The sequence below is a fragment of the Enhydra lutris genome, unplaced genomic scaffold, assembly GCF_002288905.1.
Source record: "Enhydra lutris kenyoni isolate GAN:26980312 unplaced genomic scaffold, ASM228890v2 scaffoldscaffold4, whole genome shotgun sequence".
In the NCBI taxonomy this organism is placed as follows: Eukaryota; Metazoa; Chordata; class Mammalia; order Carnivora; family Mustelidae; genus Enhydra; species Enhydra lutris.
The window spans coordinates 20,067,378-20,084,505 of record NW_019154088.1 but is presented as its reverse complement, the minus strand read 5'-3'; the positions used below and the strand labels follow the sequence as shown (position 1 = coordinate 20,084,505).

Below are 17,128 nucleotides of genomic sequence, written 5' to 3'. Positions count from 1 at the left end.
TTGGACTTCACTCCAGTGACAGTCAAAGTTGTTGAAATGTTTTAAGTAGGAGAAAAATATGGTATTGGAATTTTAGAGCTGGCCCTGGTTTTTATGTTAGAGAATAGATTATAGTAGAACAAGGTTGAAGGCATAAAGACCAGTTAGGAAGCTCTTACTGTAATTGAATGACTAATTACAGTGACTTGACTTGGTTGGTGGCTGTTGAGATTGAGAGAAATGGGACACTTTGAAAGATACGTAAGATACCTAAGATGAGATCAGTAAGCCTTGTGGCTTGGATTTGTGAGTGAGGGATAGAGAATCCTAGATGGTCTGTGGTGAATACTTGGTTGGATGTGGTAATACCGTTTCATGATCCTAGGTCTGCAGTGTGGGGAGGCACAGGGTGGAGATGATCAGTAGATTTATAAATAATGAATTCAAGGAGCTAGGAAGACATCTAAGGAGAGAAACCCATTAGGCAGTTGAACATCTAGATCTGGAATTGGAGAGGTATGTGGGTTGAGATATAAATTTTGAAGTCATCAGTGTATAATAATACAATTGAGACCATAAAAATAGATCAACTCTCCAGGAGGAGACGGTAAATAGGAGAACATTCTCTGGAATGCGCTTTCTGTACACATCATATTAACAAAAGTCTAGTAGGAAGAGTAAAAGCCTGGGCTCTGGAGTCAGATAGGCCTGGTCTCTCCTACTCACCAGTGTATAGCCTCTAAGTATCTTATTTCTAAGCCTCAGTGTCTTCCTCTGCAGTGTGGCAAATAATACACAATGGGTTACTAGGAGAACTAAATGAAGTAATACATGTGGAAGGGTGTGGAACGTGTCTGATGGTAGATACTTAAAAATATTTTTATACCCCAGGTAAAAAAACCTGTAATCAACTTTGTCATTATTATTTATTATTTATACATACTTTTTAAAGAGAGAGTATGCACAAGAGAGTGAGAGTGAGTGGGGTAGGGGTAGGGGGCAGAAGGAGAGAGAGAATCTTAAGCAGGATCCATGCCCAGTACAGAACGTGGAGTCTGACACGGTGCTTGATCTCAAGACCTTGAGATCATGACCTGAGCTGAAATCAAGAGTCAGGTGCTTAGCCAACTGAGCCACCCAGGGGCCGCTACACATGCTTCTAATAAAAAGTATCACATCTTTAATATTAAAGCAGAGGCACCTGGGTGGCTCAGTTGGTTAAGCGTCTGCCTTCAGCTCAGGTCATGTTTCCAGGGTCCTGGGATTGAGTCCTGTTTCAGGCTCCCTGCTCAGTGGGGAGTCTATTTCTCCCTCTCCTTCCACCCCTCTCCTCGCTTGTGCTCTCTTTCTCTCTAGCATACTATCTCTCTCTCTCAAATAAATAAATAATCTTAAAAAAATAATAGTGTAGGGGCGCCTTGGTGGCTCAGTGGGTTAAGCCACTGCCTTCAGCTCAGGTCATGATCTCAGGGTCCTGCGATCAAGCCCCGCATCTGGCTCTCTGCTCAGCGGGGAGCCTGTTTCCCTCGCCTCTCTGCCTACTTGTAATTTCTCTCTCTGTCAAATAAATAAATAAAATCTTAAAAAAAAAAAATAATAGTGTAAAAGCAGTTTCCCCAGATTTTAACATTAATTTTTGACGTGAAAAAATCTTTTTAACAGTTGTGTCAAAAAGCTGAGAACTTTGGACATATTCTTAATTATAAGTTACTCCTTTAAGAATTTCTTAAGACAATTTTAAAAGCAAGAAAGCAGATTTTATTAAGCAAAAACAAGTTCCTACTCAGAAGACTTAGAACTTAATTTTGACATGGATTGTGAAGAGTACCATGTGAGGACAGTCACTGAAGTTTTCATTCTATGTGTGTATGACTGTCGTAGTTGATCTCGGTCTCTAATAAGATAATATGTGATGTATAAGATCACTTTGCTAGCTGAATAAAGTGTTAAAAACGGAATCTCTTTCTCACCTTTTCAGTCATTTCTTATTCTGCAGGAAAAGTAGCTCTGGCTCCATGATTATTGTTTTACTTTCTATCCATTGACATGCGACGTTACATGTTACCCATTTTTTAAAAAATTAACCAAAAGTAATTTTTGTGATAATGTCTTACACCCATGTGTAATTAATAAACCAGTCTTGCTGACTCAGTTGGAATACCATGTGCTGCTCCTGACCATCATCATCTCATGACCATCCTGTACCCTTGTGTTTTGCATTGTTGTTCCTTTTGTGTGGAAGACTCCCTGCTATGGACTGCCATGAGTTGAATGAGGATGGAGAGCTGTGGCTGGTTTATGAAGGCTTAAAACAAGCCAACAGGTTATATTTGTCTCTTCAAAATGGAATGTTATTAACTTGTTGTTTTTCTTACTAACAGTGGCCTTCTGACTTTAACTTCTATGTTTCTTCTGCTTTAATTGTCTTCCTGGGGGAATTTCAGTCAGTCCAACACCTTCTTAAAAACTTTCTCCACTAAGGGATGCAATTAGAGCTGAAATGGATGGATAGTGAATATAAGAGTTGCTGCCCATGAGTGTAGGGTTTTCCCTTCACATGCAGTAATTTCTGCATATCTCACTAGGAGTTGGAAAACAAAACAAAACAAAACCTTTCAAGGAGAGCCCAAACTACAATGTGAGAGATTAACACCGATTACTTAGTGGTTTCCTGTTTGGAATAATGACCAATCTCAAGGACATGAGCACCCTTGGCAGTGAGCCTGCATCCTTATGCACAGCACCGCGCTGCCCAGCAGTAGTTGTTGCACGCCCAATTTGGCATTCTCTGTGATTACTGTGAAACTCAGATGTGTGAAACCACAAATCAGGAGGGTCTCCTACATTGCTGAAGTTCAAAATAATTACCCAAACTCAACACGTTAAATGTGTTTAGGGGAAAGCAAATAAAATTGGAACAGCAACAGCTTTCTAACACAGACACTCATCTGCTCTCAGGATATTTGTATCTTTCAGATCTCATTAAAATACCATGTTAGTGATTAAATTTTAAAAATACTTAACTGTTTGTTCAAGGGACTCCTCATTCTGCTTTGTTTGTTCTAATCACAAGCCATTGTCATTAACTCAGTGGTGTTTTCATTTCACGTGCCCTTGGAATTTTATAATCGCTGAAATATTTTTAGTCTGCTGTTAACTGTTTACTTGCCATGGCGTCAGTAGCTTTTGCCCAGCAGTTGATAACAGACGAGATAAGGATAAAAGATCGTCTTTCTTTTCTTCTTGTTAGTTAATTCCTAACCATAACTTTGTTTTGTGTTTGGAAAGGGGGTGAATATAGAAGTGGGATGCACAGTGAAGGCAGGATGCTGTTTCTCCCTGGTATTCTCGCGGCCGGCGCTCTGGTCTGCTTACAGGCACGGCTGACTTGTGTGCTTGCTGAGAGAAGCCATAACCGCTTTGTTTGTCCTATGAACATCTGTGTTTTAAACCGCATCATGTTAGGATTCTGTTATTGATATGGAAGCTTATGGGGGAGAGAGAAAATGACAAATTTAAAATACATGTATGTGAAATTTCAGAATGATCTGTCTGGATCTGGGTAAATCTGTATATATTTCAGAGTCCCACTCCAGCCTTTCTGTCCCCCAGAGATAAGAGTAGAAAGTAGAAATGGGACCCTGGTCATACCCTCTGCCTGAAATAAGTAACACTGAAATTCTTAAAGACATATTTAATCAGATCGGGACTTTGTAATCTTGCTTGTCCTCTACCGTGCAGAGTTATTCTGTGGCAAATGTACTGTCTTTGCCAACTTAAATGCTAGTTTGTCATCGTTCCTTATAAACTTTTCAAAAGAACCTAAACTTGACTGTCTCTTAGGGCTTTTGAGAATTGTTGTATTTGTAGCATGGTCCACAATTCAGAAAGATAGAGGAGGGCGATTCACTTCTTTCCATTGCTGGCCCTTGTTTGAGCTTCTTGACTTAAACGAAGTCCGAAGTTGCACAAACGCTAAAAATTCCCCGCTTTTCCCGCCCGTGAGAGTGAGCCTAATGCCTCACACCCAGCCAGCAGAGCCTTGCATGTCATCTCCCTTTCCTACCTGTGTGGCTTCTCCTCAGGCTCCTGGAATCCCAGCTGCAGTCCCAGAAGAGGAGCCATGAGAATGAGGCAGAAGCCCTTCGCGGGGAGATCCAGAGCCTGAAGGAGGAGAACAACCGGCAGCAGCAGCTGCTGGCCCAGAACCTGCAGCTGCCCCCGGAGGCCCGCATCGAGGCCAGCCTGCAGCACGAGATCACCAGGCTGACCAACGAGAACTTGGTAAGCAGAGGTGCCAGGGCCACACATCCTGCCACCAGCGGTGCCTGGCCCTGCGGGACCGTCCCAGTTTCTTTTTGATCAAACACATCTGTTTGGGCTGGGAAAAACTCGCTGCCCGACACTTGATACCCTTCTTCTCCAGCAGAGACAGAGTAAGGAAGATGTGATTATGTGGGTAGAAACGAAAAAAGCACAGGTTGTGCACAGGTCATGTTTCTGACAGAAGGTTCTGGCACGTCTGGGAGGGCTCCGGAGATCTCCCTGCACTGTGTGCTGGGCTTTGTCATCCTCGAGAACTCAGGTGACCTGCTTCCTCCACGTTGGCGGCAGATTCTCTGCCATTGCGAGGGGGTTTGCTCTGTGATGGTCACAGTAGAGACCAGGGACAAGCTTTGTGGACCTTTGGTTTCCAGGCAGCCACCGAGGCCCTTCCTGCTCTGTCTCCAGCAGGCAGGCAGGGGTTGCAGTTACAGTCAGGGAAGGTAGATGGCAGAACCATGCAGGGCTTTTGCTTGACGTTAGCCAGAGCTCCCAGGGCAGGGTGGACGGACATTAGGATTTAAGTTTATACATTTTTTATTCTAACAGAAGTTCAGTGAATGAGATTTTTTTCCCCCTTGCCAGATTCTGAATGCTGGCCCAGAGTGCAAGTTATTTCTTCTTCCCTTTTTTCCTTTCTTTTACAGGAAGTATTTTCTAAAATATTTCTAAATTAAAATAACTTTTATTCTAAATTTTATTCTAAATAAATTTTATTCTAAAATAAAATAACTTTTATTACAGATTTGTAAATCTACTTAAGTTTGATAGATACATTTATTACATTAAAAGTCATTGAAAAGTTATAATTCCACATTCCTATATAAAATCTATATTGTAGTGTCAGCCTGGTTTTGAGAAAAGCTATTTAGAAGTGGTATTGAGTTGTTTTGTTTTGTTTTGTTTTAAAGATTTTATTTATTTATTTGACAGAGATCACAAGTAGGCGGAGAGGCAGGCAGAGAGAGAGGAGGAAGCAGGCTCCCCGCTGAGCAGAGAGCCCGATGTGGGGCTCGATCCCAGGACCCTGGGATCATGACCTGAGCCGAAGGCAGAGGCTTTAACCCACTGAGCCACCCAGGCACCCCTTGTTTTGTTTTTTTTAATTCAGGGTTTTAATGAACTTTAATAAAGCAGTTTGGATTTTCTCGGAAGATTTAACAGTCTGAGTTACTATAATTAACTCCATTAGTGATCATTTACTAGTGTCATCTCTTCAACCACCTTTTGTATCAATTAGATGCAAAGCCCAAAAGTTTTCTTTTTCACCGTCTGTCCCTCTGAAGGCAGCTTGCTATGTGGGGCTCCATTGTGGAAGTGGGAGAAGCACGTGAGGGGTGTTAGATTCTTTCCAAAGTGACTGAAATACCACTAATTTGTGGGGGAAAATGTCATGGAATAATTTTGAAACGTCATTTTATTACTCTCAAGTATATTGTTGCTTAAGTTAAACTAACAGTGCTTTACTGCCTAAGAATTGATAAATATACTGAATTATAACAATTGATCAGTGTATAAATTCTGTGCTTATAAATGACTGTTCTAAAATACAAGGCGAAACTGTGAAATCGAGATGCTTTTGGATGGCAAATTCCCAATTGTTTCACTAAGTCAATTAATCATTTCTTTTGCAACCTTGTCTGCAGTATTAATTTTCTTGGCAGTTTTTCATAGCTAATACGACAGTAAATTAAGCTCTTAGATTCTGTGGGGTAGAGTGTCGTTCATGAGTTTCTCTGAGTTTTAGAAAACCCTCTGCAGGTCAGCTGCTTCCCGTACCTCCCTGACTACTAATTCTGGAGAGTGGTTTCAAAATTAAGTATAGGGAATAATCCAATTTTCAAAACCATTATATAGTTTCTCAGTCTTAATTGTGCATCTCTTTAGGAAACACTTGAGCAGAATAGTAAAGCCCAATGGACCGACGCTTAGTATTTTTGGAAACTCTACCCTGCATAACCCACATACCCACCTACTTCCTGACATAAACATGAAGATGGCCTTTCTGCCTCCACCTGTGAACATGCTCCACAGGCCTCCCCCATGCTGCCTTGAGGGAAGGAAGACACACAGCTTCTCACCAGCCTTGCCAACTTCAGGCAAGAGCGCCAACATTGCCCTGATTCTCACTTCCATTTTATTTGCTTTTCTCACCCTTGCCACTGCTGCTAGCTGCAGAAAAAAAAGTACAGCAACTTGTGAGCAGATCCAAGGAGTGAAATAACCAGATTTCTTGGAGGAATATGGGCCGTTGCTCTGTTTAACTGGCTAACTGATGGCGCCTGAGCCACAGCCTCTGAGCACATGAAAATATATGTGTATGTGTGTATCCATATAGAATTCAAATCCTCTGTCCTCTGGCCGATGACAAATCAGCCTTTTGAGTACATCTACTGTCATTATTTGTGTTGTGAAATATTTTTAAATTGATTTTGCTGAAAGGTCACATTCCCCTCAGAGACACAGAGAAAAAGAAATATCCGTTGTGCCTGTTTTTTCAGTATTTTGAGGAATTATATGCAGATGACCCTAAGAAGTATCAGTCCTATCGGATTTCACTTTACAAACGGATGATTGTATGTAAACTCAAGAGTGCATTTCTGTTGTCTCCCTCGCTACCTGTAGCCTCTCTTACTCAAGAGCACACTGCTGCCCGCCCCTCCTCAGGAATCTCTTCAAACACTTTCACGAGACCTGTTTCTCCCCATAGCAGTCTTTTAGCCGGTGGTGTCACCTCTGTCAGTGTCCTGCGTCCACTGTCGCGTCGGGTTTGTTATTAACACGAGGCTTACAGTGTGATGGAAGCAAAATGGGATTTGAAAAACAAAGTCAAATCCCAGAAGCTCTACTGAACCCTCTGAAATGTTAGCAGCTCTTCCCTTTGGATCCGTGGTCCAGTATCTAAATCTGCGCTGTCTGGACTGGAAAGTTAATGAGTATTTGTGTTTGCAGATGCTCTCCTTCACCGCAGCGCAGATAACAACCACATACAGGCAGCACTGACTGACTTCTCTCCTGAGCTTGAGTCTGCTGTTACCCACTCTCTTCTTATTTATTGATCTCTTAACATTGCCTGTGATTTGAGAATTCTTGATTAAATAGCCAGTCATTACAGACTTTTTTTTTTAACCCTCTCCCCTTGAATGTACTGGGTTCTTTCTTTCTGTTTTTTGCATATATAGCATTTGGAATTGCCCTCCTTTTCCTCTATAAGCAAAATTATGTCGCCTGCGAATTTTTATGGGTGTGTTATGCTACCTGCCACTTGTAGGTCAGCAGATCACTCTTTATCCTTTCTCGGTGGATATTTTTTCAAGTTACCTTTTAATTCCCCAAGGCTCTTAAGTTATAGGACTCATGTCAGCCTCTCCAAAGGGTGGGTCTCTCACATGGGTGTCAGTCAAAACGCCCAACCTAAGTTCAGCCATCCTTAAAACTTCCCACGGAACTTTTTGAGCATCTATCAAAATTTATTTTGCCTCCTCCCCCTTGAGAGAAAGCATTCCACTAAAGATCAGTACATTTTATGAGCATTTAATTGTTTTACCCACATAGGAGTCTACTGGAAAAGACTCCCCAATGAGCCCGCTATCCATCATGCTGTAAAAGATTTACTGTAGTGTGTATTTTAACATTTGGCTTTTATTGTAGCTGCGTTTCCGTGCCTGCCAATTTTAGCCAGGTGGTGGCTCCACCAGCGAGCATTTCTGGAGCTTTTATGTAAAACTAACAGCGTTGTGCTTGTGATTTTGTGTCTGCTTTCCCTCTGTGCATTTTAGAAGGCCCATTTTGATCTTTCTGTTTTATTTCTCATTTTAATCTTTAGGATCTGATGGAACAACTTGAAAAACAAGATAAGACTGTTCGGAAACTGAAAAAACAACTGAAAGTATTTGCCAAAAAAATTGGTGAACTAGAAGGTATTTCAACATGTTTTTGTAACAATTGCCAAATCTTGATTTTGTTGTTTATACCAGTGGTCTGACAGGTTTGCATGCAAATATTATGATGATAACGGCAAACCTGACCTCTATGGAGTGGAAATTTCTATTGTTAAGGAAGGAAAAATGTTCTTTGAGAAGAGAGAGAATTTACTCAACAAGATTCTAATGACTATATTCTATGTGCTAGATGCTGTGCTTGGCAGTATAACACAGAGGTTAAGCACATGGATTCTGGAACCAAGGTTCTTGTCTTCAACTACCAGCTCTTATGTTAGTCATCTGATATTGGTCAAGTTACTGAACCTCTCTATGGTTCCGTTTCCCCACTTGTTAAATGGGAATGATCAATGTTAAATGGCGTTTACCTGACAGTTTGTAAGGAGGAAATGAATGAATGTGTGTAATGTGTTTAGTGTATTTCCTGACACATAGTAAATACTATATACAACTTAACTATTATTATAATTAAAGTTAGTATTAAGGATACTATCATGAGCAAGACAAAGTCTGTATCCTCAAAGAATCTAATGGAGAAAAAAGAGAAAGAAAAAATGAATTACGATTATAAAGAAATAAGATTTTTTTAACATTTCATGATTTATATATGATGATGGGAAAACACCTTGAAAAAAATGATAAAAATATCAATTGTTATTGTATACAAATGAATCTTGTCTTTTAGATTAGTGTGTTCCTTCCCTATATACCTACATGCTAGGGGTATAGCAGTGAATGGAGATAAAGCCAGCTTTTAAGTTAGTCCAACAATATTCTTTGTTCAAGAGACTTAGAAACCCTCTTTGGAATTGCCTTCAACCTGTGCAGTTTTGATCAAAAGGGACACTGTGCAGTCCGACTACCCCCCTGTTCTCTCAGTGTTACTCAGAGTAGTCTGGAATGTTCAGAAGGGTCTCCCATGTTAACTCTGTGTGGTTTTCATTCTTCCAACATGCCAGGTCTCTCATAACTGTCCTTGCTGTTTGGTCTTCCTGCTTCTTTTGGTGAAGTCCTTCTCATCCTTTGGGACCAAAGCCATATGTCACATTCTCAAGAGCAGCCTCTCCTGATCACCCAGGCAGGCTTGATGGCTCTGGCCTCTGTGTACCACAGTGGCTCACTTTTTTTGTGGTTTTCACTGTCACACTTGCAGTAATTTTTCTGTTTGAATCACTGGCTTTCTCTATGGACATGAGCTTCCTGAGCATAGGGGACTGCCTTTTATTTCCCCTTATTTTTATAGCACCTATGAGCACCTAGTATAGTGTCTGATCTATCATAATCATTCCTTAAATGTTTGTTGAATGAATAAGTAAGTTCCAAAAATATTTAGAATGACAACATAGATGTTTACTTTGAAGAGGATAATACCCTTTTGGATGTACAAATGCTGAAATATTTGTTTAGAAGTCAGACAGTTTACTTTGCAGTCATAATTTATTTATAAACCTTTAATATTACATGACTCATACATTACACTAAAATTTTGAACCTCCAAATCACGCACGCATGGACTATAATGTCTATCAACAAAACTTTAAAAAAAATTTTATTTGGAAAACATTTCTGCTCTTAACCCTGCTTTAATTATGTCATGAGAGGATAATTAGACAACAGAGTGCCTGAACGAACTGATTTTAAGGATATTAATTAGTAGATTATTTTTTTTAATTCTAATGATTTTTTCTAATATATTAGTAAAATTTGGCTAATAGCAAAGCCACTTATTATTTTAAGTTTTTATTCAGCTTTCTTCAATATGTATATTTTAATTGAGATAGGTTACAATATTTCAAAATGTCAGCAATTTTAAGCCATTATCAATCAGAAATCTATCTCATTAGTTAAACTACGCTGCCAGCTGTATTCTCAAACCTATAAGTAGCATTTGAGAAGGCCCTTCATAGGTTAAACAAAAAGACACTATATTCTTAAGAAAAGTTATATTTCAAATTAAATTATATGTATCTAAAGAATAAAATGAAATAGATGTATATGACTTGGGCTCATGCTGAGTCCTCCTCCTCCAAATTAGAGACTAAAGGTAACAAGCTCGGGGCGCCTGGGTGGCACAGTCTGTTTGGCGTCTGCCTTTGTTGGGTCATGATCCCAAAGTCCAGGGATGGAGCCCAGCACCAGGCTCCTTGCTCAGGGGGGAGCCTGCTTGTGCTCTCTCTGTCAAATAAATAAAATATTTAAATAAAATGAAATAAATAAAGTAAAAACAAGCTCTTCTAATATTTTCTCTTATTATTTCTATATCCTCCATTATACAGAAAAAACAGGGAACTTTCCACAACAAAAGCACCTTTTAAGAACTAAAAGTTTTCTTATATCTTTCTCTAAATATAACATACTTTACATTCTTCTGGTTTAAAATAGCAAGATTCTTGCCTCCTCCTATGGGCTACCCTTACTTAAGGAGACTTTTTTAAAAAAGAAACCAATGAAGCCTGTTTTTAAAACGCCAACATACATCATTTTTAGCAGAAGTTATAAAGTGAAATGGAGAGTATTTCAAAATTTGATCTGCTTTGTGCTATATTTTAACCCAGGAGTGGGTGTTGCATCTCAACTTTCAAAGAGTCAGGGAATTTAGACCTAAAAGAATTCTAGAAATCAGTTAATTATTTCGTGGGAGTAAAAAACAGAGGCCCAGAAACCGTCAGTGACTGCCAAAGTCTCAGTTCGTAAGTAGCCAAGCTGGAACTAGAGCCCATGCCTTCAAGGATCACCGACTTTTCTCTTCTGTGTCATAGTTTCCAACATAACCTCTTGACTTACAGGAATTTAGTCTACTGTCTCTATTAAACCTGGAATCAAGAACTTTCTGGTTCCAAAGTGAGGAAAAATAAATTTTAAAAGTTGTCCAATTTCCCTTCCTTTTCCAGGACAAAAAAAATTCAGGAATATTTTCCCCTCAAGTATAAAGAATCCAGAAAATGAAAATAGGGATTGCTTCAGGTCTTTCTAGAAGAAAGCATGTATTAGATGTAACATTGGACCAAATGATCCCCAAGGTCTTACTAGTCTTTGAAAACTGGAATGTGGTCCTGGGTTCTTTCTTTTAGGCCTTATATTTTCCTGATCCTGCATACATGAAGGTTGACATTTTATTTTCATTAGTAGATGGCTTGCTACATAAATCAAGGTCGTGTTGAGCTGACATCCATATTTTGTTTATGAATTTTTGTAAAGACTCACATCTCTGAGGAGAATCAAAGGCAAGAGAAAATTTTAATGCAAGTAGGGCAATTTTTGTCTCTGACGTTTTTGTACAGAACCAAAAATATCTAGATTAGAGATTTTGCAAAAAGAAAGTGAAGCTTTCTTTTATTTACTTATTTATCTATTTATTTTAAAGATTTTATTTATTTATTTGACAGAGAGAGGGAGATCACAAGTAGACAGAGGCAGGCAGAGAGAGAGAGGGAAGCAGGCTCCCCGCTGAGCAGAGAGCCCGATGTGGGGCTCGATCCCAGGATCCTGAGATCATGACCTGAGCTGAAGGCAGAGGCTTAATCCACTGAGCCACCCAGGTGCCCCTGAAGCTTTCTTTTAATAAGGGAAATCTCCTAGTAAAAATAATTACCATATTTCATAAATTCTGAGGTACTCAAATTTTTACATTTTAACATCTTAAATTAGGTTGCATCTTTCAAAGACTGTTGACGAGGTGCAGTTTAACTGGCAGTGTTTTTCCTTCTTTAGTGTTCTGTAAAATAATGGTATCTCTCACTATCAGTGGATGAAATCAGTAGGCTTAAAACATTCTCTTGGGGTTAGATAGAGCCCAAATACATACCTTTATTGTTAAACGTAATATATTGAATCTGTTTCCCCTCACAGAATCGTTTCTGTGGCTCAGAACGACTAGTACCACAGAGGGCAGGGACTTTACTCTCTTGTACTTGACAAGTGGCAGATGCCACCATGGGCTGATTCTGAGACCCCCATGCTGTTATGTATAAACCGACTCCAGAAGTAATCAGTATAACACTAAGTGGCTTGAATCTCCTGTCTCCTGTATAGAGACATACATTTTACCATGCACATGAAGCACTAGATGCCACAGCCCTGACTTGTCCAGTCACAATATGGTCACTCTTTAGATAATACTGTTGACGGACGGTGGTGATTTTCCGCGCTGATAATCCTGGTGTGTGATGCTGCAGCCTGAGGTGGACGAGGGTGTCACTAGGCTGTCTCTCGGCCACATAAGCAAGAACACTGGCAGGTATTGGTGTTCTCTGTGATAACCTTGTCCTGTGGAACCGGCTTCCCACAACTAACACAGGAAATCGCCCAGAGTGAAGGGAAGTACTACTGATACCTTGGAGAATCAACAAGGAGTTAAACATTCTAATGCTTCTGATCTGCATTGTGTTTGTTTGACAACAGATTCAACTCAGTCTATCCCTAAGTAGATTTCTTAACTGCCCCTCCCTGTAGATGAAAGAATAAAAAACCCTGCTTATTAGCATATATTTCCACAAACACCAAAATAACTCTGTGTTCCTTTCCCTCCCCTTGCATTTCCCATTTACTTCTCAATTTTGCCATGAAATTTGAGACCTTTTTCTTTTACTCCTTAGCGTAACTCTTCTCTAGCACTTAACCATTAACAATAGTGACCATTTTTATCATCTGAAAGGGCCATTAACCAGTGGTTGTACTTTAATGGTTACAACTTCATGGTAAGATGTCTAGCATTTGACTAAAAACAAACAAGCAAAAAACAGAATAATATTTAGGGAATCATATTAAATAGAAGTGTTTTATCTGCTCGAGATTTCTTTGGGAATAAAGGGTAGCAGAGGAAAGCTAGGTTTTTGCCTCATGAGGCCTGTGTGAAAAATGATGCAGTTCACATCAACTAGTGCAAAGAAATACCATTCTGCCAGCTCTCTTGATGTGGTTTGAACTGATTGCAATGATGCATTTGAAGTAAATGTTCTTTTTCTTTAATGACTGGATTCATAGAGCTAAATGTGAGAGGGAATCTTTGATGCTCTTGCTGCCTCTTTGTAGAATACTGGTTTTTTTCCCCCTTCTTTGACTTAAAGTCTTAATATCTTTAACCATTATGATGGTACTGATGAGTTAACCAAAAAGTTAAACCGCTTTCTTTAGGACATTTAATCTTACTACAAAGTAAACTTTATTACAAAAAAAAAAAAAAAGTTTTTGAATCAAGTAAGGTTCTTTGATGTTGATAATAACCAAGTGCTAGTGGCTGTTGGAGTGACATTACCATATAATTTTGCCATCTACCCACCTAATTTTAGCAGAAAAGAGTATTTAAAGAGGAAATAATTAAGTGGCAAATATGGCAAGTTTCTGTTGTTAAAGAATTCATTTAAAATTACTGGAATGTAGAATCCTTGTATCTTTTCTGCCTAGAAAACATTTTCTTCTTTTTGTTTCTCATTAAGTGGGCCAGATGGAGAACATATCACCAGGACAGATCATTGATGAACCCATCCGTCCAGTCAACATTCCCAGGAAAGAAAAGGATTTCCAAGGAATGCTGGAATACAAGAAGGAGGATGAGCAAAAGCTTGTTAAGAACCTGATTTTGGGCAAGTATTTTCTGCATGGGATAGAATGTCTTTCTGGTACATTTGTCATTAATGGAAAAAACTAGTCACTAATTTTTTAAATATTCAACACTGGTTAATTGCATCATCATTGCAGACTGTGCATTATCCTGTTGGAGTAACATCCTGACTGTGTCTGCATTATCAGTCAAACTTCGGGGAGACTTGCCTAGGATCTACCTATAAGGTCCTTTGAGTCCAGGCCTTCTTAGCTCTGGCTACAGATTAGAATATCTGGAGAAGCTTTTGAGAAGTATTCATGTATCATCCCTATCATAGACTCGTTACCTCAGAATCTCTAGAGGGAAGAGCCTGGCCACGTCAAAAAAAAAAAAAAAATATATATATATATATATACACACACACACACACACACACACACACACACACACACAAGGGAACACAAGCAGGGGGAGTGAGAGAGGGAGAAGCAGGCTTCACCTTGAGCAGGGAACCCAATGCAGGGCTCAATCCCAGGACCCTGAGATCATGACCTAAGCTGAAGGCAAACACTTAACAACTGAGCCACCCAGGTGCCCCCAAATATATTTTTTTTATCTTGGAACACTGCATCAAAAACTAATGGTGTATTTTATGGTGACTAACATAACACAATTAAAAAAAGAAACGTCTTTCAGAGGATTCTGAAGTGTAGCCACAGTTGAACGCCACAGTTCTGGGCCATTTAACTTCCTGAGTTTCATTTTTTCCCTTGCTTCCTTTCACAACTAACTATATTAAGTACAGCATTTTGGTAATAGGAAAGAAACAAAAGAATTAAGGGAAAGATTCCAGCCATGGAAGGAGAAGACTGGGCTAATGAAATGGACATGGAAGAAACATTTTAGAGCAGTTTTGGGTTAAGATGGGGTATAAGCTTGTTGATTCTGCCAGAAGACTCTTTGAGGGAAGGTGGGAGTTAGGAGTGCACACAGCCTGAAAGCTGTGAACCAAAAAAGGGGAAAACCTCTCTGTTCAGCCTTTGCATAGCATTCCTCCTGGCAGGTGTGGGCTGACAGCAATGTGATTGGCAGTTATGCCTGATTTAATGTTCCCGGGGTTCATGGCATTAAGCCCAGTATTATATATGGGTGCAAAGGCACTGAAGTTTTAACATGATCTTCATTTAATAAAAATGTTAAGAAGCCAGTGGTTTTTAAGCATAGAGTTAACAAAGATTCCTTAATTCAATAAACATTTAGTGAGCTTCTACCAAATGCTAAGCATTTTCTAGGTACTGGGTAATGAATAAAGTAATTCATAATCCCTATTCTCAAAGGTCTTACATTGGGGACTTGGGAAGAATAGAGAAAAAATATATATATTATGGGGTCAAAGGATAAAGAGTAAAGGCAAGTATACTAGTTTATATGAAGTTGTCAGGAAAGTTCTCTTCCATAAGGTAATCTTTGGACAGAGATCAAAGGAAGTAAGGAAACAAGTCATACTGATATCTGAGGAAAGAACATTTCAGGCAGAAAACGGTAAGTACATAGGCCCTGGGGTGGGAGCGTGCCTGACATGTTCAGCCAACAGCAAGGAGACTCATGTTGAGTTCAATTAGATGAATGTCTTCTTGCAATTAGGATGAGAGGGAGAAATGTTACTAGAGCACAGTGAGCTGGGGAAGGGGAACAGGGCCAGACCACACAGATCATAGTGAAGATTTTTTATTTTATAAATGACTGAAAAGAAAAGCTACTTGGAAGATTTTCAGAATAAGAGTGGCATTTGTGTATAGAGTTACTCTGATCATTGTGTGAAAAAGGTACTACTGGAGAACGGGATGAATCAGGGAGGCAAGTCTGGAAGCCATCACCACAGCCCAAGAGAAGATGATGGTGGCCTATTGTAAGGTAGTTAGTAGAGTAAGTAAGTTTCTGGATGTGTTTTATAGGTAGAGCCGATAGGATTTATTGTTGGATTAGATGTGTGGTGTGAGAAAACAAAGGATTCAAAATATTGACAAAGCATATAACCTGAGAAACCAGAAGTCTGGAACAGCCTATTTCCTGAGAGGGGCACAACTCCCAGAAGGGCAGGTTCCACAGGGAATCACTGGTTTCATTTGGGATGAACTCCGTTTGATGTGCGTAAGCAGAGGTGTCAAGAAGGCAGTTGATACACGGAACTGGAGTTCAAGGGAGAAACCAAGGCGAGAGATAAAATTTGGAAGTTCTAAGATTCGCATGTCCCCACCCTTAACAATTTCTCTACTTGATGAACCATTAAAATATACTTTTTTAATATGATCTCTTAACCCTGAATGATTGAATTCTTTCACGAGAACTGTGCTTTTATATCTCACAAAGCATTCCTCACAAAGACTTTCAATGTTATATAAGATTATTTTTCATCATTTCCTTTCAGAACTGAAGCCACGTGGTGTGGCAGTCAACTTGATTCCAGGGTTACCAGCATATATCCTGTTCATGTGTGTCCGACATGCTGACTATCTGAATGATGATCAGAAAGTAAGGTCGTTGCTAACATCAACAATTAACAGCATCAAAAAAGTATTAAAGGTCAGTTCATGTTCAACAAAATTCTCCTAATGAACATTAATGATGACAGAATCTGCACCAACGTCTTTTCCTTCCTTCAATTGGGGATAAGTTGCCCGATATGAACACTTTCCAGTCTTCACTGGTAACTTCCACTGTAGGAAACAGTCTTTCTTTGCAACATGTCTATATGCCTTCTTGTACAATGGAGCAATTTGAGTAATCAAATTTGAGTAATCAAAATTAATTTGATGTAATTGCATTAAGTTGCACAGTAAATTAAGTGTCTTTGTAAACAGAAATAGTCTGTTTTGAGATCTTACAAGTAAATTAAAAATATTTAGTGTGGTCCTTATATATAGGGAGTATGATGCTCTAGTTAAAAAGGTATTAAAGAAGTTCAATACGACATGGGTCATTCATAAAGAAGATGTCTGATAAAACATTAAAATTTTTCTTCCAACTTTTCTTCCTGTTACTCTCCGACTCACCCTATAATTTCCTTGTTCCCTGAAATGCCTGGTTCCACGTGAGAAGCAACACACAGATACTAAGCAGAGAGGAAAGACTTGGGAAAGGCAGTAGAATTATGTAATAGAGCAGAAAGCCCTGCCTAACTCAGTAATCACCGAGTCACCTTGCATAATCCTCCTCTTGCCTCTCTAGAAAAACAGTGAACATGATACTTAACTTTAACTCACGTGTTTCTGTGAGGAGCTAAGAGACTGTGCTCCAAGTACTTTGCTTTCTGATTATCTAACTGAAGTTGGATGAGAACCTT

The 17,128-nt window shown here is 39.4% G+C and overlaps 1 protein-coding gene across 4 annotated transcripts in view; it reads left to right on the top strand.

Annotated features, from left to right (window-relative positions):
• LOC111140680 (myosin VA) overlaps positions 1-17,128 on the top strand; it is a 188,639-nt gene that overhangs the window by 159,997 nt on the left and 11,514 nt on the right. For 2 of the 4 annotated variants that reach the window (XR_002640166.1, XM_022492892.1), the window contains exons 30-35: positions 2,222-2,302; positions 4,065-4,263; positions 6,804-6,878; positions 8,129-8,222; positions 13,679-13,825; positions 16,214-16,368. Coding sequence is in view for 3 of the 4 variants with exons in the window: in XM_022492892.1 (XP_022348600.1) it covers positions 2,222-2,302; positions 4,065-4,263; positions 6,804-6,878; positions 8,129-8,222; positions 13,679-13,825; positions 16,214-16,368 (751 nt within the window). In the remaining variant the exon portion in view is untranslated. The remainder of the gene's footprint in view (positions 1-2,221; positions 2,303-4,064; positions 4,264-6,803; positions 6,879-8,128; positions 8,223-13,678; positions 13,826-16,213; positions 16,369-17,128) is intronic. The other 2 variants (XM_022492894.1, XM_022492893.1) reach the window with 2 other exon arrangements.